This window comes from Lissotriton vulgaris, chromosome 5 (assembly GCF_964263255.1).
Source record: "Lissotriton vulgaris chromosome 5, aLisVul1.2, whole genome shotgun sequence".
In the NCBI taxonomy this organism is placed as follows: Eukaryota; Metazoa; Chordata; class Amphibia; order Caudata; family Salamandridae; genus Lissotriton; species Lissotriton vulgaris.
In genome coordinates this window covers 1,156,032,293-1,156,054,357 of record NC_141693.1, presented here as the reverse complement: position 1 = coordinate 1,156,054,357, position 22,065 = coordinate 1,156,032,293, and the positions used below count along the sequence as shown (strand labels likewise).

Below are 22,065 nucleotides of genomic sequence, written 5' to 3'. Positions count from 1 at the left end.
AAAGATACTAGTGATACATTCTATTGCCCAAAATGCGGCCTTGAAGCAGCAGAAATTGTACAAATGTTTGCTGGGTGCCCATCTTTAAATGCTTATTGGTCCAATGTAGTTGCGACCCTCTTTCAGTATCTGGGGCTTGACCTTCAGATACCCACTAAGGATGTTATGCTGGCTTGTAGACTTGATATTAGCCCTAGGTTATCCACTATTGTTTCCATTGCAATGATAGCTGTCCGCGCATTGCAAGGACATGGATTACCTCCACACCTCCCAGGGTTCATGAGTGGTGGGCGCTCCAATGTCAGATATTTGAACTTCAGGCAGATATTCAGGCCCTAGTCAGTAGCAGGCTGGACTACAGAAACTCCCTCTACGCAGGAACCTCGGCCAAACTCCTAAAACGACTACAACGGATTCAGAACATCTCTGCAAGCCTGATCCTCAGCATCCCCCACCGCAGCCACATCACATCCCACCTGAGAGACCTGCACTGGCTCCCCGTCAACAAGATGATCACCTTCAAGCTCCTCACCCACGCACACAAGGCACTCCACAACACCGGACCAGCATACCTCAACAGGCGACTCACTTTCTACACCCCCAACCTCCAGCTCTGCTCCGCCGACCTCGCCACCGTCCCCCGCATCCGAAGAATGACTTCCGGCGGCAGATCGCTCTCCCACCTCGCCGCCAAGACTTGGAACACCCTCCCCATCCTCCTACAGCAGACCCAGTACCTGCTTACCTTCAGAAGACTACTCAAGACCTGGCTGTTCGAGCAGTAGCAGCATCCCCCCCTCCCATTGCCTTGAGACCCTACGGGTGAGTAGTGCGCTTTACAAGTCTTCGGATTGATTAATTCTGATGTTATAAGAATATAAGAGGTCACTCCAACTCCTGCCCTGACAATCTTTTGGCAGAGCACCCAGGCACGGACCTCAGTGATATCTCCAAAAAAATTCAAACAATTCCAATGTTGAGTGTATGCAATGTCAGATTTATTCCAAAATGAGTCTCCTATTGTTCAGGCATAGTGCCCGCCAGGACGCGTTTCGCTCGCCTCGTGCGAGCTGGATCACATGACGCGCCACATGATAGGAAGCACAGTAAATACCAAGTGCGCACTAATGACTCTAAAAACAATTACGCCATGTTTGTGAAGCTAATAAACAGACTGAAAGTAAATGTCGAATCAGCACCAAATATGCTATTTCATGTTAACATCGAAATGATAAAACTTGAACAAATATTTTGAATTATGAGGGACATGTGCATAAAGCGATAAAGTTATGAAATATACTATAATTGTGCAAATACGCAACTCTTATAATATTTGACACAGAGTTCTTGAATTTGATACGATGTACAAATACATTGTAAATGTTCAAATAAACACACACTCAAATGTGGCCTCTATTAATGATTAAATACAGTAGCATATAGTAAACAGATTGCAACATTGAAAAAAACATGCAAAATTAGGCAGTAAATCACAGATTGTCAATACTGGTTCTGAAGTAAAGACTAATTCAGAAATAAAGTGCTAGTGCATTATTAATGACCCACATTTTCAATCATTAGAATTTAGATAATTAGTACTATTATTATGATTCCATGGGATCTCACAGACCAGTGCAAAGTTTAGCAGTGAATCGCAGATATAAGGGGTATCAAAGCATTGAGTATATCTTGGCCACAATATCTGATTGTATTAAGATGGTGTATTTCGCTGGTCGTTTGTGCTCTTTTATTTCATTCTATTTATGGGTATCCTGTATTCCCTACATATTTTACTATTGAGTATGTTAAAGCTACTATGAAATATTGTTATCTGAGATATTTAATGTAAATAAAAATAATAAATACAAAAATAATGCTTGGATGGTTCTGTCAGTCTATTTCAGTCTATATTTCCTTATTAGATTGAGACAGTTTATAGCTTCCGGAGAAAGTTATGCACCACTAACAAAAGGTGGACCAGCACCACTTTTCACTAAAATCATGATAATTGGCACATACGCAGGAAAAAATATAGAATTGGAATGTTACCTCCAAAGCATCACATTCTATCTCCACACCGCAAACCCATGCGCAGCTAATTATGTGGTCAACTGAAGGTCCATTATTGGTAACACTGAAAACATAATTCAAGTTTGCGTTTGCTATAGGAAGCTGGATTGCAGGGTGTAAAAAATGTGTAGTTGAGGGGGTGAGAACCCACCTCAAATAATAATCACAGTCTTGTCATTGCGAACTACTAGAGTCACCAAATAAACATGTGCTTAACCCGCTGGTAGCTTGGCACAGAGCAGTCAGGCTTAACTTAGAGGTAATCTGTAAAGTATTTATACAGTGCTCAAAAACTAAGAGTGAAAACACATCACAAGAAAAATCCCAAACCAATTTAGAAAAATAGAGTACATTTTAATAAATAGAACACCAAAACATAAAAAATCCAACAGGTGGACAGGAGATTTGAATTTTCAAAGTTTGAATTAAAAATAGTACCACAAGGCGCCAACCGCGGTTATCTGGTCTAGACCAGGTTAGAGACGAAAGTTAAGGCTGACAATGTTTCGTCCCCGGTGGAATGCTTACCTTCAAACTTAGAAACATTTATGGAGGAAAAGTGTTTATCTACGAGTCATCAGCGGGGAAAGTTGCAAGCTGGATCAGAAGTGGGGCTTGACCACAGTGGGTTGCTGAAGAGTGGGGTCGCATTTGCAGTCGTCGATAAAAGCAAGAAAGCTCTGAGTTAGCAAAGTATGTTCCTCTGAAGGCTTTGATGTAGATTGGAGGCTGCTTAGTTTTAGTCCCGGAGAAGTCTTCTATTTTTGAACTTCAAAATGTTTCTGGAAGCCAGACCTCCTTCAGCAAGGTAAATAAGCAAGCTGAGGCAGACCTGCAATTCGACGTTGATGGGTGTAGCTTTGACGTGACCCTGGTCTTCTTTGGTTCTTCAGGCAGAAAGTTGGCAAAACATTTCTAAATCCTACTAATTGCAGTTTGAAGACAGGAGGAGTGTGCTCTAACAGCAGACAAGGATCCAAGGCCTGATGGCACCACTTAAGGGTTAGGACGCACTCCAACAGAGGCCAGCAGCTTGGTCCATAGCAGGTCCAGTTATAACTGACTGTCAGTCAGTCAGGCAGCTGCAGGGAGAAAGGCCTCTTTAACACTGGAAGCTTGCTGTATCCCTACAGCTAAAACAGTTGGTCAGTCAACTGACCCTTCAAGTCACTTCTATGGTCCTGGTTTCGAGGTAAGCAGGTCTGTTCTTCCTTCAAGTTTTTGACAGCAGGGCAGTCCTCCTTTTGATCTTCACATGTCCAGGAGCGTTCTTAGGAGAAGTCTGTGGGGTCAGATCTTTTCCAGGTGTCAGCCTGTTGGTGTAAGACAAGCCTTTGTCCACCCCCTACACCAGTTCTGGTCAGATCCTATACCCCCACTGGGTTTGGTGCCAGTCTGGCTAGTGAGTCAAAGGGGAGACAGGCTTAGTTGCGAGCTTCATCCAACAGTTACCAGGTAGGCATCCTTTGAAGGTCAGGAAGGGGCTGACACAGCAGTTCCCTTGGCCAGCCTATCAAGGGAAGAGTCCCACTCCTGGGGCCCATTGTCCACTGTCTGGTAGAGATACACATCTCAGAGGACCCATCAGTGGTCAGGTAGCAGCTGGACACTGGTAGGAAAGCCTTTTCATTTTAGTCAGGAAAATGAAAAGTTTCCTAAAAGTAATTTCGAAAATAGTAATATACAATCCGACTTGACTATTGATTTCAATTTTAAATTACTATTAAAATGCGTCCCTAAACCATTGTTCTAGCCACTCCCAGACTGAATTTAGCACTTATTTAGGGTAATAGGGTAAGCCAGTATTAACCACTGGGAGTGCCCGCTCTACCACAGTGAAAAACGACTTTGAAGGTTTATCACTGCTAGGTCATGTAAACCGTTACATATACATGTCCTACTTTTAAAATACCAGGCACTCTGCTCCATATGCATTTAGGGCCTACCTTAGGGATGTCATATAATTTTAAAAAGGAAGCTTTAGATCTGGCAAAAAGTTTATTTTGGCAGGTCAAAATGGAACTTAATAAATGCACACTCAGGCTGCAATGGCCGCCCTGGAGACCTGTTTTACAGTGCTACTTCAGTGAGTGGCACAATAAGTGCTGCAGCCCACTAGTAGCATTTCATTTAACAGCCCTGGGTACGGCTATTACCATATACTAGGGACTTATAAATAAACAAAATGTGCCAATTAGGTGTATATAATTGCAGTTTGAAATGGAAAGCACAGGCACTTTATTATTGTTAGCAAGGGTAAAATGCACAAAGTCCAAATTCATAACACATGGAATAATCCTTTGAAATATTTGAAGAATGCTAAAAGTTCTGCGAAATGTCTTTCTCAAAATCCTACAAACAAATTGTTGGGTCATTTTAGGACAAGGCTGTTCTGGTCTTGTACACATCGGACAAATTATTCAAGTAGGTAGCAGTTAATTCTATTGTTATTTCTTCTGTTAAAATGCGAAATGGTACTCACACATAAAATGCTTATTCCAACGATTATCATTCCGAGCAGAGCACAGAGCCACCTGGAAAGACAAGAAAATGTTCTTTAACGTGGGAGACGTATGAGAATATGTCTTGATAATCAGTTCAGCACTGCTAGTGACTGTTGACCAGTCCTCCTGGAGGCATAATGGAAAAAGAGAAAATAAATACAATTGGCCACTTTACACTCAAGTGGAAAGCAGGAAACCTCGTTGGCTGTCTCCCTAGCCATACATTCATGCGTATACCACAAAGGAATTGTGCATTATGAAGGTTTCCAGAATCAAAACTACACCCGATCTCTTGTAGGTTTCAGTTTAGCACACCAGATTATCTACCCCGTGGTTCCTGGACGCAAGTGTAAATCATGCTGCATAGGGGAACTGATGTAACCAATAAGAAGCTGGGTCTTCCTTGTTGATTAAGAAGGTTACTTTATTGAATTAAGATAGTAGATTATAAGTTACAATGTTACCCCATCAGGAGCAGCTGTCCTGCTGCTCAGCCCTCACCCAACTGACATTCATAACATACTAGCATTCCACTCATCCAACATTCTACAACACATGCATTCTAGCTGAGCAGCAGGGAGACTCAAGATACAACAGGAACCTACCCCACTCTGATCATATGTTTGACTTGTACCTCGTCTAATGAAGTTCTACTGTGATCAGGTACATCCCTTGACTGTGGGTAAATGTAACATGAATTTAATCATTGTATTGCATGTTGGTTTGGCTCATGGATATCAGTGAGGGCTATCCAGGGGTAGCAGCTATACCCCTTAGTTCTTATTTTGCTGCTGTTGCCACTTCCCATACTACCCCTGGTGATAAAGACTTTTACTATGATTTCGGCAGGCCATATGGTGTATCATGTCATTTTTACAACCCTTTGGCCCTGATTCACTAAGGTAAATTTATATTTTTGTATAAGTTGATGATTATTTGCAATTCCAAAGGGTTTTATGATTTGAAGCTTTATGAGTGTAGAGTCTCCTCTGCACATAAAGTTAGGTCACAAAGGTTATACAAAAACACTTTTGTGTAAGTTTACAATTGTATTACTATTCACAAAGGCATTTACAAGTAGTATCTTTACGAGTGCAGTGTCTCGGCACATAAAAAGACCTATGTTTTCATGTGAAGAGACTCCGCACTCATAGAGATACTACTTGTCAAACCCTTTGTGAACAACAAACAATCGGAAACTTACACAAAAGTGTAAATTTATCTTTGTAAATCAGATCCTCAGAGTTTTGGTGAATTGGTGTCCGTGGCATGGCCAGTTGCAGAAGCCGCGGCCGGTAGTGGGAGAACCGGCCGGGCGGTGACGTGGGGAGGGGCAGGGTGAGAGGTAGTAATGGATGGATTACGGACTTTAACAGGTAAGTAAACATAAAAATAAATAAAACGAGCAGTCATGCAGATAGAACTTTATCCCAACCCAAAAACGATGTACTGCTGCACTTAGTTATTTACAGAGTAAGTGTTGATTTACTCAGAGGGAAGCATGGCAGAGGTCTGTAGTGAAGGCATATACACAGGAGCGGCCCGTGCAGGTAAGAGCGGTGGGGTGGGGGGGAGACTAGGCAGACGACGAGGGAAAATATATTATTTATTTAATTTTCACTCCACGTCTGTCGAGTCCCTCCCCCACCCTCCATCCCGCCCCACTGCTCTTACCTGCCTGGGCTGCTTCTGCATATACACATCCCACGTGGGGAGATGAGGTAATAGAGCAGCATGGTGAAGAGCAATTACGAACGACAATGCAGGTGATCAACAGATTGATAAGCACAACAATAGGTATAAGTGTTGCAACAGAAGACAATTAACCTCTTATAGTTCTACATTATTCTCATACAGTCGTCAGCTAATAGTTCTGAGAGAGGGTGGTGGGGAAGCTCGGAACGGGAGAGGTTTCGAAATGGGGAATGAAGTGGGGACAAGAATTCTGGGATTTAAGGGGCAGTCATGTTTGTTTATTAGATGGTATTTCGGTGAGTGTTTGAAAAGCATGTAGTCTTTTAAATCTTACTTATTTAACATGTTCTTCATCAATATGCACATGCAGGACTGTTTATCTCCCATACTATTTTTTTCCAAATGGGGAGTGGGGTAACTTTAACCATACCTCTCCCCACCCTCTATCTTTCCCCAATTTTTCCTTTATTATCTTGTTCCCCTTTTTTAAGAAGTTTTAACTCATTACTCGGTTTACAGCTGTAATTATGACTAGGGTTGTGACTGGGAATTGTATGGTATTCCTAATATGTGTCTCTTTTTCGCTCATGCCTCTGGACTTGACTTTCAGGCACAGCATCTGTTAAAGCTGCCGTCACCATGCTTAATTCTAGCATGAAGTTTACGTTTATGCATGACGCTACTAGAAGAGTGTTCGTATACAAGTGGACCTTTCTCTAGTTTGACACCTTCAGCCACTTCTTACATAATGAGATTCATATAACGACTTGCAGTTACATGTTTCTATTATATATGTACACATGGATTTAAATTCTGCTTCTTGCATGGACATGTGGCCAATGATGTTTTTATTACATTTTTTGGCGTGGGTTTCCCAGTCTTGTCGCTTCAGGCATCCGGTTTTTGTCTGTGTGCTTAACTTCGTTTTTGCTGTTTTTTTTACTCTGAGCACTTTACCACTGTTGACCAGTGCTAAAGTGCCTTTGCTCTTTGTCTACAATGTATTGGCATTTAGATTATCCATGTTTGCATATTTAATTTACTGGTGTTAGAACAGGGGGTCTCTAGTTGGCAGTGGCTTGCACCCTGTTCAAGTAGGGACCCTTCCTTCTAGTCAGGGTAAGGGAGTTACACGCCCAACATAACTCTTGCTCACCCCTTCATAGCTTCTCACGAGCATTCAGGCTATCTCAAAGGCAATGTGTAAAGCATTTGTACATAAACAGACAGAAACACAGTAAAACACTGCAGATGAACACCACAACAGTTTAGAAAAATAACCAATATTGATCTAAGTTGAACAAGACCAGAACAACAAAAATCCAACATACACAAGGAAAAATATCACTGTTTTTGTTGTAAAATATTTTTTTATTATTGAGAAACAAACATCAGCAATGCAATTACATTTCCAAGGGAGTAGTACATTAGGCTTCATGGGAACAGTAGAGTTGGCATAACATACATAAAATGAGTATGGAAGGTCTAGGGTGAGAGAGGGATCTTTGGCAGAAGGAACCAGGGGAGGTTGACATATATCTCCTCTGTAGGAGTTCCACAAGCCCCACACACAAGACCATTTTTTGGGACAGCCCCGGGCCACATATACATTTTTTTCCCTAAACATTGCTAAGTCTTTTTCCCAGTCTTAACTGTTGGCGGAAGCGGTGCTCCCCATCGCTGGGCAATGTTCCTCTTGGCTACCATTAGTCCCAACCTGACCCATTGTGTTGAGCAGACATTCAAGTTGGTTGGTTCCCAGATGTTTAATAGACACCTATGGGCTTCTACATGGAGTTGCACGGACAGGACAGTGTTAATGATGTCACGGATGTCGCGCCATTATGGTTTGATCAGCTCGCTTTCCCAGACTATGTGAAAAAAGGTTCCAATTTAACTAACATCCCCGTTTACAGGCTCCCCCGTCCCCCCTCCCCATCCGCACTAGTTGAGGCCCAGTTACATATACCCTGTGTAGGAATTTTAGTTGGACCAGTCAAAGACGGGCTGGTATCGCCACCACTCTCAGAGAGGAGATAGCCTCCTGCCATTTCTCTTCGTCCATCTCAATGCCGTCTCTGGTCCACTTTTTCCGGAGAGCCTGGAGGGGATCCGAGATGTTTTTGATCAACTTTTTGTATATCAGTGAAATGGTGCTGCCAGGTAAATGGCCTTCTAGTACTCTATCTCCTAGCGGGGATGATTCCGATAGTGCGGTCCCAGGTTGTAGGTGAGTACGTAATGCGTGTCTAACCTGCGTGTAGCGGAAGCGCTCTGAGTCGGCCAATTTGTATTGTTGCTGTAAGGCGGCAAATGATTTGATATCTGCTCCCTCCCACAGGTTGCCTATATGGGTTATACGCGTACTTAGTGGGGCCCGAAAGCGGATAACGCTGGGGTCTGGAGTATAGGGCTCTATTAAAGTTCCCCCCAGAGAGGAGCCATCTATCCATGCTGTAACCTGGGTTTCCAGGCTGGGTGTAGGTGCAGTGGTTAATGAAGGACAGGTGAGTCGCCCAATAATACAATTTGATATTGGGAAGGCTGATGCCTCCATCGTACCAGTTTAAGGAAAGTTTACCAAGAGCGATACGGGGATTGCGTTCCACAATAGGCCTCTTTGGAGACTCTCTACTTCACTGAAATAGGACGCGGGAATCGAGTCCATGGAGTTCTGGAGGGCGTACAAGAACCTGGGCAAAGACATAATTTTATAGAGGGCAGCTTTTCCTAACAGGGAGAGTGGGAGCGGCTTCCATCTATCAATATCCTTACGCAGCCTTAGCAAGGGGGGCCGGAGGTTGTCAGAGTAGCAGCGGGAAGGTACTAATGAGAGGAAAATACCCAGATACTTAAAATCTTCTGTACACGTCTGTATCGGACACCCGCGAAGTGGGATCGGTGGTTTTCCCGCCACGACAAACAGGGGGGGCTTGCTCCAGTTTATGGAGTAGCCGGAATATCTGACAAAGATCGCAAGGATATCCAACACCACGGTCAGGGATCTTCTCGGAGAGGTAAGAGAGAAGAATGTCATCAGCATAGAGGGAAATATGGTCCTCTCATTCCGGAGACCAATGCTTACCCTGAATCATCGGGTCTCTGCGAATACAGGCTGCCAATGGTTCCAGCGCTAGGGCGAACAGGAGCGGGGACAGAAGGCATCCCTGATGGGTACCCCTGCCCATGGTGAAGGCGGTTGACTTGTTGTTATTGACCACAACTTGGGCCATGGGTTGGGAATACAATAGTTGCACCCAATGTATGTAGTTCGGGCCAAACCCATTTTCTTCAACACTGCCCACAAATATGGCCATTCGATGGTATCAAAGGCCATAGCGGCGTCTAAAGAAACTATGGCTGCCGGCTCCAAGATAGAAGCCGCCCTGCCCAGAACACCATGTACCCTGCGAAAGTTTAATGCTGCATTATGGTGAGGTATAAAACCGGACTGATCCGGATGAACCAGGGTCTCAACCACAGTCAAAGGCTGATTCGCAAGGAGTTTAGCCAGAATCTTAGGCTCCGCATTCAGCAAGGAAATTGGCCTATAGGACCTACAATCAGTTTTGGGCTTCCCTTCCTTGTGGATGGTGACAACAGTGGCCCTACGTTGGTCCAAGGGTAAGAGACCAGAAAGCATCGACTCTTCATACATAGTCTTTAAGTATGGGGCCAACCTGTTAGGCTTGAATTTATAAAGTTCAATAGGCAATCCATTAGGGCCAGAGGCTTTGCCTGGTGTAAGGAACCTTATCGCTGTCGCTATTTCGTCATTGGGTATGTCTCTCTCCATGAAGTCGCAATCATCCACTGACAGTCTGGGTAAAACTATATCAGTGAGCATCTGGTGGGAATCTTCAAGATATCACTTTTAAAAGGTTCAAAATAGTTCAGTCCAAAGGAAACTATGGATGCGTCACTTTCATCACACAGTACCTGGGATGTGTGAAAATCAAAGATGAAAATAGGCGCAGGGAAGGTGAGGTGCCGTAAAAACTAAGCAATGCGTTGGTTCCTTACTCCCAAAGGAAGTGATGCCTTGGTTCCTTACTGCCAGGGGAGATAATGCATCAGTTCCTTGTGGTGTGACACTGACGCAGTAAAGTTGATCACTCAAAGCTTGACCATTGACACTGCACGGCCTCCAGGAACCAACACGTCACTTGCTTCAGTGAAATATCACCTCTGTTGTGCAAGCCACTATCCCCGAGCACCAACACACCAACGACCTGCATAGCAGTACGGTATCAACATCCCAACTGCCTCCGTGATGCCTCACCTCCCGGCGCCTTGCATCATCTTTGATTCTCAACGTCTCCAAGGTACTGTACTGGGGTCTACGTGACTTCGTCCCAGGCCTATGATCCATCGAGGTATCTTGAATTTGTGGATTCATCCCCATCAAGCACATCGAGATAGCCCTGACTGGATCTATTGTGTTTCTAAGCCCTATAACTGCATTTAATCTTGAAAAATTCATATCTTGACTTGTATATGTTGGATGTTTGTCATTTTGGTCTTGTTATACTCCGATAAATATTGGCTATTTTTCTAAACTAGTGTGGGGTACTTTTATGGTGTTCTCACTGTGTTACTGTATGTGTGTACAAATACTTAATTGCCTCTGGCGGACAGGCCTAACTGCTCTGTGCCAAGCTACCATGGGGTTGAGCACAGGTTATCTTTGGTCTGTGATTTACTTGCCCTGACTTGAGTGTGGGTCCCTACTTGGACAGGGTGCATACCTCTGCCAACTAGAAACCCCATTTCTAATTCTACCTACATGCTTATTTACAGCTTACAATTAAAGGATTCTGCAGCTAGGTTCTTTCAAATATTGCTATGGAATAAACAAATCCCATTAAAAAATGATTTGTGTGTGCCCAATGCCTGCCTTTCACAGCCTTCAACATTGTCTCCAACCCCATCCTTATCCATTGACTGCACAAAGCCATTCAAGGACCTGCACTTTTCTGATTTGCTCTTTCCTGACAGGCCACGCCCAGTCAGTCCGTCCAGCCCTCTTTACCTCAGATGCCATCAACCTCAGGGCTCAGAGTTCCACAAGGATCCTCACACAGCTCCAAACTGTTTAACACCAGCATCACCCACGCTCGTGGAATCAACATCATATCCTAAGCTGATGACACCCAGCTCATACTCGTGCTCCGACACGACACCAAACACCAGATACATTTCTACACCTGCATAACCGAAGTCACCAGATGGATGAAAACCAACTACTTCAAGCTCAACACAGACAAGATGGAAGTAGAAATCTTTTTGCAAAAGATGCACACGCAGGTCTGTTGAGCTTAGACACTCACCCCTTTCGATAACCCGGGTAAAGTACCTCGGAACAGTAATCAACAACGAACTCACTAGCTAAATGAATGAAGTCTCTGTATCCTACTTTCTCACACCCAAGATGCTCAGTAAGACCTTCAAAGGGCTCCCAACCCACATTTGCAGAACCGTTACCCACCCTCCTTATCACCAGCAAGCTGTACTACAGTAATGGACTTTAGCTGGAATCAGTGATCAACTGACCAGAATACTCCAGACCATCCCACCTGACTCCAGACTCCCACCCCTCCTCAAGACTCCCAGCCCGCACTCACATCACTGCGCACCACAAAGAACTCCACAGGCTCTCAAATCACAAACGAGCATTCTTCAAACTCCTCACGCACACATGCAAAGCCTTAGACAACATTGCTCCAATGTACCTCAACAGTTCCATAATCTTCCACAAACCTACCAGATGCCCTTACTGAGCCACAATCCTACTCGCACACCACTCTCCCACTTACACAGAACCAGACTCGGCGGTGATGCCTTCTACATTGCTCCTATAGTCTGGAACAACTTGCTCTGCAAATCAGAGCCGCCTCTTCGGTTCTTGAATTCTGCAAGATACTGAACACCTGACTCTTCACCAAGAACCTGCCCTGGCACGACCCATTCAGCTCCTTCTTGAAGCTCCAAGATACCCTCCCCAGCTACGTGTGTGCTATTCAAATACGCATAACATAACATTTTCTAATCTCTTTTAAGAGGTGCTCTTTGTCTTTACCTTGGCTTCTATTATAAGTATGTTGCATGTACCTGGTCTGAGACTTTATTGCTAGTGATCATAGTCAAGGATGTTATATTTATATTTAAAATAAATAAATTATTCCCATGTAGAGTTCTGCTGTCTCTTGTATACCAAGGTGTGTGTGGTTACAGCTTTAAGCAACACACTTCCAGAATACTTCTCCACATTGGCTAAATAGACAAGACGACCTGTCTTACCAAAGTTCCTTAATTACTCAAGCTCTTGTACACCTTCCCCTACCCTGACATCAAACCGTACGTAAAGCAAGTATTGTCTCATGACACTTTACACCTTCTCAACTGCGATTTATCATTGCACTTACAGCACTGAAGTACTGTGGCACTATTACTGGTATTCAGGATGGTAATGTGATACTTGCCCACAAGGTTTCCTTGTTGAATGTGACCTGAGTGTGGGACGTTGCATTTAGTAGGAAATGAAGAGGGCCTAGAGTAAAATCTTGTCGCACACTGACTGGCACAGTAAGAGGCATTGAAAGAGATGAACACCCTAAGGCAGTAAAGGATTGGTATGAGAGATGGTAGAATGTCTATGTAGTGAGGAAGCTGGTAGCAACTGCCAAACATAAAAAACATTCTATATTCTTTCATTCTACATTCCACACACCAAGGTTACAGAACTTGGAATATGGAATACATGGAAAAGATAACATCACATCACCACAGTCTAGCACTTGTTAATTATACCTAAAGGGGTAGTGAAGTAAGGAGACCAGCATGGTTGACAGTGTCACAAGAGGCTGAAAGACTGAGGTGTGTTAGTATGGATGACAAATGATTATGGCACATAGATGTGATGAAGGTGGATAAATGGTAAAGGGCGGTTTCAATGGAGAATAAAGATCTGAAGCCAGGTAGGGAGGGTTAAATTAGTTCTGGGCAATGAAAGAAACATAGATGTGGTTAAAGATCAGCTGTTCCAGATATTTGAGGAGGGAGTAGTAATACAGAGCGACGGTAGCAGAATTAATTGGGTCAGCTGTACGTGTTTTGAGTGGTGGCAGGACAGAAGCTGATTTGAAGCACTGAAAAAAAGTACCTTGACTGAAAGAATGGTTAAAGAAGGAAGTCAGGCAGGATAAAGTACAAAATAAAAGGGCATTTGGTTTGACAATATGGGGGATGAAAGACTCAGATGATGTACAAGGGAGGTTGGTTTTCTTCATTCTAGGAATAAGTTCAGCTTGTGATATCGAGAGGAGGAAAGCTGCGTTTGAAGCATTGATGGGAATGTGAGGTAGGAAGAATGACTGTGTGGCAGAACCTGATGAAAATGAGTCGTAGTGCGTCTGATATTTGTGATTTTAGGGGAAGAATAACCTGTAAAGACTAAGGCAGTCTTAGGGGGCTGAATGAGCAAGAGACGAGTGAAGAGAGAAGGATTTTAATGGTGTGAGCAAGTCATCTGTGGGAGAGTGTGGAGAATATTTAATCTTAAAAGTATGTAGATTTTGCATTTTTTAGTACAGAGGCAAGCTGGCTCATGGGAGCTTTATAATATTCAAGAGTACAGTAGTTTATGATTTGCTCCATTTTCGAACGAGTGGCCTCATTTTTGTCCTTAAAGAGCAAATGGAGGGAGCCATTCAAGGTTGAGGAGATGGGCTGGTGGTTATGAAGGTCTGTATTGGAGGATGGCAGCTAAAGCCTGTGCTGAATATTTCATTTGAGTTGTACAGTCGTGCAAAAGATGCTGTTGGCCAATGTATGAGGGCAGAATTATGGGAGGGTAGTTATATTTGGATATTAGGTGTGATGTAATAGGTTTAGGAGGAGTGGAATATGTAACTGTCATTTGTCAGGAACTGCATGGAGAAACACCAAACTGTATGTCCCACAAATGTATTATCTCAGGTGGATCCAGCAGCCTTCAAAGTTGTTGGGAAATGGCCCTCTCTGAAGGGTCACCCCAAGCGTTTTGCCTTCCTCCTCCTCTTTTTGCTGAACTCTTTAGTTGGCCTCTTACCACTGCTAACCAGTGCTTAAGTGCATGTGGTTTTCCCCTAAACATGATGAGATTGGTGAATACCTGATTGGCATATTTGTTGTACTGATAAGTCCTTTGAAACATGGCACGCCATATACCCAGGGCCTGTACTTCAAACACTACTAGTGGGCATCAGCACTGATTGTTCTGCCGACAGAAGTAGCCTTTCAAATCTATCTCAGGCCAGCCACGGCAGTGCCTGTGTGTGCAGTTTACTGCCATTTCGACTTGGCATCTAAAACTACTTGCCAAACCTTAAACTCTCCTTTTATTACTTATAAGTCACCCCTACAGTAGGCCCTAAGTAACCCTAATGACAGGGAACAATGAAAGTAAAAAGTAGAACATGTACTTTTATGTTTTGCATCTCCTAGTTGTGACAAACAGCCTATTTCATTTGTCACTACTGTGAGGCCTATCCCTCTCATAGGACACTATTGGGAATTCCTTAATATACTTATATAATATGCTTGGAGTCAACCAGGCTGAGCTCTCCCGCCTTCAACGCGTTCAGAACGCTGCCGCCAGGGCTCTGGTTGGCTTGCCCAAATTCTGCTCAGCTAGGAGAACTATTTATAATCTCCATTGGCTCCCGGTGGCACAGAGAATAAAGTTTAAATCCTTGATTTTGACTTTCAAAATCCTTAAATTTTCTTCCCCTCCAATTCTCCAGCAACTTATCTCTCCCTATGTGCCTACTCGCACTCTGAGGTCCTCTGTTCTCCATCTTGCCACAGTTCCTCGTTTTAAGAGATCTAGGATTGGCGGACGTTCCTTCCAAGTCCTTGCTGCCAAGTTATGGAATTCCTTGCCTGTCCATATCCGGGCCATCGAGGGGCTTCTCGCTTTTAGGAAGGCGGTAAAAACCTTCCTTTTCCCCTTGGCACCTTAGCTCAGTTGTTGTTGTGTTGTGTTTTCTCCTTCTGTCCGGTCCCCTTGGTTCTGTTCTGGCGCCAGGACGCCCCTTTGCTGGGGCATCTGCGCGCGTAATAAATCCGGATAACTTATAAGCTGTTATTCCTGATCAGAGAGAAGTCGTTTTTAGATGTTTGATATGTTTGGAATTGTAACGATAAATCCTCCTTACTGGTGAGGTTGCATTTAACATGACTGTTTTAGAAATGAAACTTTTAGAAAGTGGACACTTCTCTGTACCTTCTGCTCTTTGTGCCTGTCTCCAATGCACGTCTGGGTTGGGTAACAACTACACTTTGGCATTCTCTCTAGACATACACAGGAAGGTGAGGCTCATCTACATTCTGAGGACTCATCTGCATTCATGTACATTCTGATGGGTGTTCCAGGGAAGGACGGGGGAGTGGTGGCTCACACTTATATCTGAATAGGCTGAAGGACTGACTTACACCCCAGAATTAGCCTGGCAGACAGGACTGGGCTGAAAGGGATCCTTGTGAACTTCAGAGAGTTCTTTTGAAGTCATCCCCTAAATCAAAGGCACTTTTGGGTATATGTACTCGGTCTCTGACCCACCCAAATGGACACTTCTGGATCTTGAACTGAACCTCTGTCAGAAGGACTACTGAGTTGCATAAAGGACTCAACTGGGTTGATTTTCTGGAAGGACTGCTCTTCTGCTTGTTGCCCTGCTGCGCCCTGACTGTGCTGAAAGGAGAGCTGGAATCTGCCTTCACTCCAAGTGATCTCCAGGGGCTTGCATCCTGTTCTTCTGATGTCTCAGGGATACAAAAGACTTCATGCAATTCTGCTGGTGCTGCTGGACTCTGGCTTCTGGGAGTCTTTCCCCCTCTATGTTCTGAGCCTCAGATGTGTATTCTGCAGCTTCTTTCAAAAACAAGCATTTGCAATGCAATAGGTCTCGCATTAGAAAAAGTGTGAGCTATTGGTATTGTAAATGACATATTTTTTTAATATGCGTTGGCTTTGAAAATATATAAATTAATAGCATTGTTATTAACAAAGCCAATAGCTTACACTTTCCTAATGCAAGTCCTATTGGCTATGGCTATGCTTGTTGGTAGCAAGCAAGGACAGTGCTGTTGTGGTGCTGAGTGATGATGTGGCTGGGCTGAGTGATGTGGTGGTGTATTAGAGTGATGTGGTGGTGTCCCAGAGTTATGTGGTGGTGTCCCAGAGTGATGTGGTGGTGTCCCAGAGTGATGTGGTGGTGTCCCCGAGTGATGTGGTGGTGTCCCTGAGTGATGTGGTGGTGCCCCTGAGTGATGTGGTGGTGTCCCTGAGTGATGTGGTGGTGTCCCTGAGTTATGTGGTGGTGCCCCTGAGTGATGTGGTGGTGCCCCTGAGTGATGTGTTGGTGCCCCTGAGTGATGTGGTAGTGTCCCCGAGTGATGTGGTGGTGTCCCCGAGTGATGTGGTTGTGTCCTCGAGTGATGTGGTGGTGTTCCTGAGCGATGTGGTGGTGTTCCTGAGTGATGTGGTGGTGTCCCTGAGTGATGTGGTGGTGTCCCCGAGTGATGTGGTGGTGTCCCCGAGTGATGTGGTGGTGTCCCCGAGTGATGTGGTGGTGTTCCCGAGTGATGTGGTCATGTCCCCAAGTGATGTGATGGTGTCCCGAGTGATGTGCTGGTGTCCCAGAGTGGTGTGGTGGTGCCCCTGAGTGATGTGGTGGTGCCCCTGAGTGGTGCCCCTGAGTTATGTGGTGGTGCCCCTGAGTGATGTGGTGGTGTCCCTGAGTGATGTGGTGGTGCCCCTGAGTGATGTGGTGGTGCCCCTGAGAAAGTGGGAGAGAAGAGAGCGAGAGAGAAAGCTAGAGAGACTGAGGGAGAGAGAAAGCTTGGGAGAATGGGATGGAGAACATAAGAGAGAGATATAGGAGAGAGGAGAGGGAGAGAGGAGAGGAAATGAGAGAAAGAAAGAAAATGTGAGAGGGAGACAGGGTAAAAGTGAAAACGATGGAATAATTCTAAGGCTGAGTGAAGAAGTGACAGAAAGGAGGGGCAGTGAGAGAAGGAGGGTTAAAGTGAGACTGGGCTGCGAGTGCTTGAAGGAAAGTGGTGAATAATTCAGAGGCTGTGGAATGGAGCAAGAAAAAGACAGAGGCGCACAAAGACAGCACGCGGACATCAAAGGAAGGGTGGGAGGGAACGAGCATATGGGGTGTGTGCAATAACGAAAGTTAATTGCTGTAAAAGGGGGAGCAGGAAGTGAGGCCGAGCGCGCGCTGGCGAAAGCAGTCCAGATGCCAGTTTTGCGCTTGAATGTCTCACATGCACTGGCCATAATCCGCATTCCAAAGCCCTCTTGTTAGGCTTTCCTGGAGCCCCTACATATTTTCTTGCAGAAGCAATGCGCAAGCGCATTGGCTACAGCGAGACCTAAAAAAACACTGCATTGCATCAACTGCATGAGAAATTCCGTGGCATTGCACTTTGTTGACACAGTGGTTGCCCAACGGCATCAGTTCCACAGCCTGCACGGCTTGAAAACAACGCATTGCCTTAACTTCAGCGGAGCTAGACGAGGCAGTGGCCCCAATTTATGGAAAAGACCTACGCTTCCAGGCCTAAGCATCAATGCTTTGCTCCACCTAAGGTACTTTCTCTGCCGGCCCTGCATAGGTCCTATAGCCGGCCTGCACTCCTTCACGGTTGGTCTGAACTTTGGATTTGCACTGGTCCTTTCTGACTTCAAGTAATTTTTTAACTGCTCTTACTTCTAGACACTGTTTTTGGTTTATTCTTTAAAAATTCATATCTTGATTTCTACTCATTGGATTTGTGTCATTTGAGGGTGAGCACCAGGTTATCTTGGTGTTTGTCTGACTTGCCCTGACGATAGTGGGGGATTCGGCCTGGCTTAGGTGCATATCCTTGCCAACAAGAAACCCCATTTCTAACAGAATTGCAGACTAGTATTGAGTGGAAACTCTGATTTCCAAGAATTCCCCAAAAATAAGACAATCCTTCTCTGGGAGTGCCCAAAAATATGAAACTCCATCCATACAACTTTATGAACCAACCCTTCATACAACATCATCATGAGAGGACTCAAAAGAATGATTTTCCGGTGTCACATGCAAGTGTGATCTAAATCAGATCAGCCGCTATTACGAAGGATTCTCCTGGAGTTCCAGAAATGGTGATGTAAATTAGGTACTAATTCTGACCCTAGATATGTCAAGCACATGCAGCTGGTTAAGTATTTATGACTAGATCCTAACCCTTTTAATACCCCCTTCTTGAGCCCCTGCTAATGGTTCAGAATTCCAGATTACGGATGGCCATCTCGCACCCTTCTGCAGCAGACCTCCTGTTGGAAAGGGGAGTCTCTGGTTGGCGCAGTGCAGCACTGGCGACAAGCAGGGACCCTCTCTTCCACGTCAGGGCTAAGGGTTACCTTCAAGACAACCTCTGCTTACCCTCTAGGTAGTGTGGCGCAAGCAGTCTAGGCTAATCTCTGGGGCACATGGGGTTAAACATTTGCAATACCGTACCACCACAACCAACCCACCACACAATGACACCAAACTGTATTTGTAAAAATATATTCTCTTTATATACTTTTTAGAAGCAGGCTTGTAAATACAGTCTTGGTTCAATTCAAAAACGGTTCCAGTGATTCTTTATATATGCCACAGATCTTATTAGCAATAAGCAATCTTTGTTCAGCGTTTCAAATAGCAATTGTAGTTCTTATTCAGCTTATTTCTCTATTTCCCCAAAACGATAGTATCTGGGGCTGTCTTGTTTGACGTTCTCACGAAGGCGGGGTGCCTGCTGACGCCTCGCTGCACCTCCGGTAATTAAAGGGGCCCGCCCGGCCCGGGCGGGGCAGGTCGGCTCGAGTCTGCCTCCCAGTGCGAGCTGCACGGCTGTGCACGGCTGGTGGGGGAGAGAGCGGGGGCCCTGGGAGCGCTCAACACGCGGCTCCGGGGGCTGCGCTGGTCAGAGGGCGGTGCGAGCGAGGCAGGCCAAATGCTCGCACCGCGGGGCAATCAACAGTACCTTTTCTTGGCTGAGGTCGTCAGGGCGCAGGTCGGAGCGGCGATCCGTGTCGCGGTGTCTTCCTCCCGGGGTGGAGCGAGCGGCGGCTCGCTCTGGCTCGGAGGTTGGCGTGGCGGCGCGGGCCGGCCCACAGGGACAGAGCGCCTTGGGGTTTCCTTACAGAGGTGGCACACGCAGTGGGCGGCGATCCGCAGAGCACGCCACAGGCAATCCAGGAGGCGTTCTTGCACCACACGCCGCAGCTGTTTCTCGGACAGCGGCCAGCGAGTTCAGGGGCACAAGACACGAAGGGGTGCAAGCAGGCACCGGGCACGGCCTTTCTTCACGTTGCGAGCTGCGGCTCGGGGCCAGTCACGGTGCTCGGATCAGCTGGGCTGGTCTTTGCGATGCTTCTGGGCCTGGCAGGCGGCAGTCACGGTGTTCAGAGGGATGGCAACACCCAGAGCTTGCTGAAGAGCGCGATGGTTACAGCGCGCTCCGCTTTTCCTGGATAAGCGTGCAGGGGGAAAGCAGCGTTTCACAGCGGTTCCTCTGTCAGGGGGTAGCGCCCACTGTTCCTGGGGCGCTGGTCAGGGGGCAAGTTCCACAGCAAGCCCTTGGAGATCTTTTAGCAGAGTTTGGCACAAAGTTCAATAAAGCAAAGGTTTCTTGTAGTCTTTTCTTTCCTCTCCTTCTGCAGCAAGGCACCAGACACAGGCCAGAGACAGCACTCCTCCTTGTAGTCTTCTTCCAGGTCCTTCTCTTCGGGCAGAGTTTCTTCTGTAGCGCAAACAGGATCTAATTTACAAGGAGCAGGGCTCCTACTTTTATACCCAGTTTCTTTTGTTCTTACAGGCCAGGGGGGCCTTTGCATAACTGCTCTCAGTCCCTGAGCACTTGTGGTGGGTACTTCTGCTTCTGCATTCAGTGTGAGGGCAGGCACATCAGCCGCTCCTCAGGGGGGCGGAGCCAGCATTGTGAAGACAGGGGCAGCCTGAGCACTTTGTTGACAAGCTTCGGTCCTTCCTGGGCCAGGTGCAGGCTGAGTCATCAGTCGCTCCCCAGGAGGGCGGAGCCAGCATTGTGGAGGCAGAGCACAGCCTGATGCATCATTCAGGGAAACTCCCACCTCCCACTAAGGTGTCATCCTGCTATTCACCACCTGTCAACTCCCAGCCCTGTCACTCACACAACTCAGACAGTCAGATACACACAAAAGCAGAGGCGGGCTGAAATGGTTAGACAAGCAAATGCTAGCTTTCTAAAAGTAGCATTTGCAAACCCAGGATATTAAAATAAACTTTACTAAAAGAAGTATTTTATTATTCTGAGTTCAGGCATACTAAACATTATTTTCTACCATGCTCCCTGAGCCTGCTGGGATTATAGAGTGTAATAATTCCAGCAGCCCATTCTGGCCTAAAGGGAGCAGGTAGCCTTGCAATAGTGAAAAACGAATTTGGTTGTAATTCACTACTAGGACATGCCACACACATCAGGGCTTGTCCTACCTTATGCTTACAATGCACCCTGCCCTCAGGCCTACCATAGGGGTGACTAATATGAAGTTACGGGAAGGTTTAGGGGCTGGCAAGTGGGTGCACTTGCCCAGCCAGCATGACAGTACCAGACTGCACGCAGGTTCTGCAATGGCAGACCCTAGACACATTTTAAGGCTGCTTCTGTGGGTGGCGCAACCAGCGCTGCAGGCCCACTAGCAGTATTGGCATTTACAAGCCCTGGCACTCCTGGTGCACTCTACTGGGGACTGATAGTAAATCCAATGACCCAATCAGGAATATCAATTACAGATACACTTTGCAGTAGGGAGAGCATATGCACTTTAGCACTGGTCAGCAGTGGTAAAGTGCCCAGAGTCATTAAACCAAACAAAATAGGCCAGAGAGAGTATTGGAGGAAGGCAAAAAGTTTAGGGATGACCCTGCCAAGAGGCCCAGGTCCAACATCTCCCAAAATATATCAGAGTTAACCGAAATGTCTTCATGTGTGGAGTAAATTTCCACACCTCCTCACCATGTTGTGAATCCCTCATGTCATGTGCTTTATATATTCTCCCTTATTCTTTGTTTTACCAATACTACCAGTCACTAATCTATGTAAATCCCTCTGCTACCCCGGTGTGGCTAATTTGTAGCCTATAAAATTACATGTAGATAAATATAGAGGTTAATGCTTGGTGGAGTGCTAGTTAAGTTATTGGAGAAAAGTATAAGTACAAGTGGTTTACTTTGAGAGTAGATGGGAAGAGAGTGATTGTTCATCAGTGGTTAGTTGGAGAGAAATTGAGAATAGGGAGTTCAAGTTAGTAAGATTGTAAAATCAGTGTGGAAATTGACTAGCAAGATGGTGTGGATTTTGGGTAGTAATCTGTCTCGGGTGGCATCACAGAAATAAAGGTGGCATATTATTGCAATGTGGGAACTAAAGTGGATGCCTGTTGGGATGTATTGGTATTCAAAAGTGTTGCAGTGAAAGATTAATTACAGTGGTAGGGATCATCACAACTGACTTTCTGTGAATGAGTCTGATCCCTTCGACCTATGATGGTAGCGTGGCCATCTGGGTCGTCCATATCTTGGTAATACTTGTGAAGGGAAGTTGGCACCAAAGTAATTAGTGATATAAGCAGGTTTGTGCATCCAGTAGGCAAAAGGAGATGCCGGTAGAGGCAATGAATGGGGCTTGAAGTGGAAAGGGCATAAGATTTAAAGAGAAGATGGATTGCATGATCCTCCCTTGAGAG

General features: G+C 45.5%; 1 protein-coding gene across 1 annotated transcript in view; it reads right to left on the bottom strand.

Moving 5' to 3' along the window:
• The window catches only part of SLC18A2 (solute carrier family 18 member A2), a 532,773-nt gene that overhangs the window by 74,440 nt on the left and 436,268 nt on the right, over positions 1-22,065 (bottom strand). Inside the window, exon 12 of the mRNA XM_086922918.1 lies at positions 4,553-4,604. Within this exon, the coding sequence (XP_086779044.1) occupies positions 4,553-4,604 (52 nt within the window). The remainder of the gene's footprint in view (positions 1-4,552; positions 4,605-22,065) is intronic.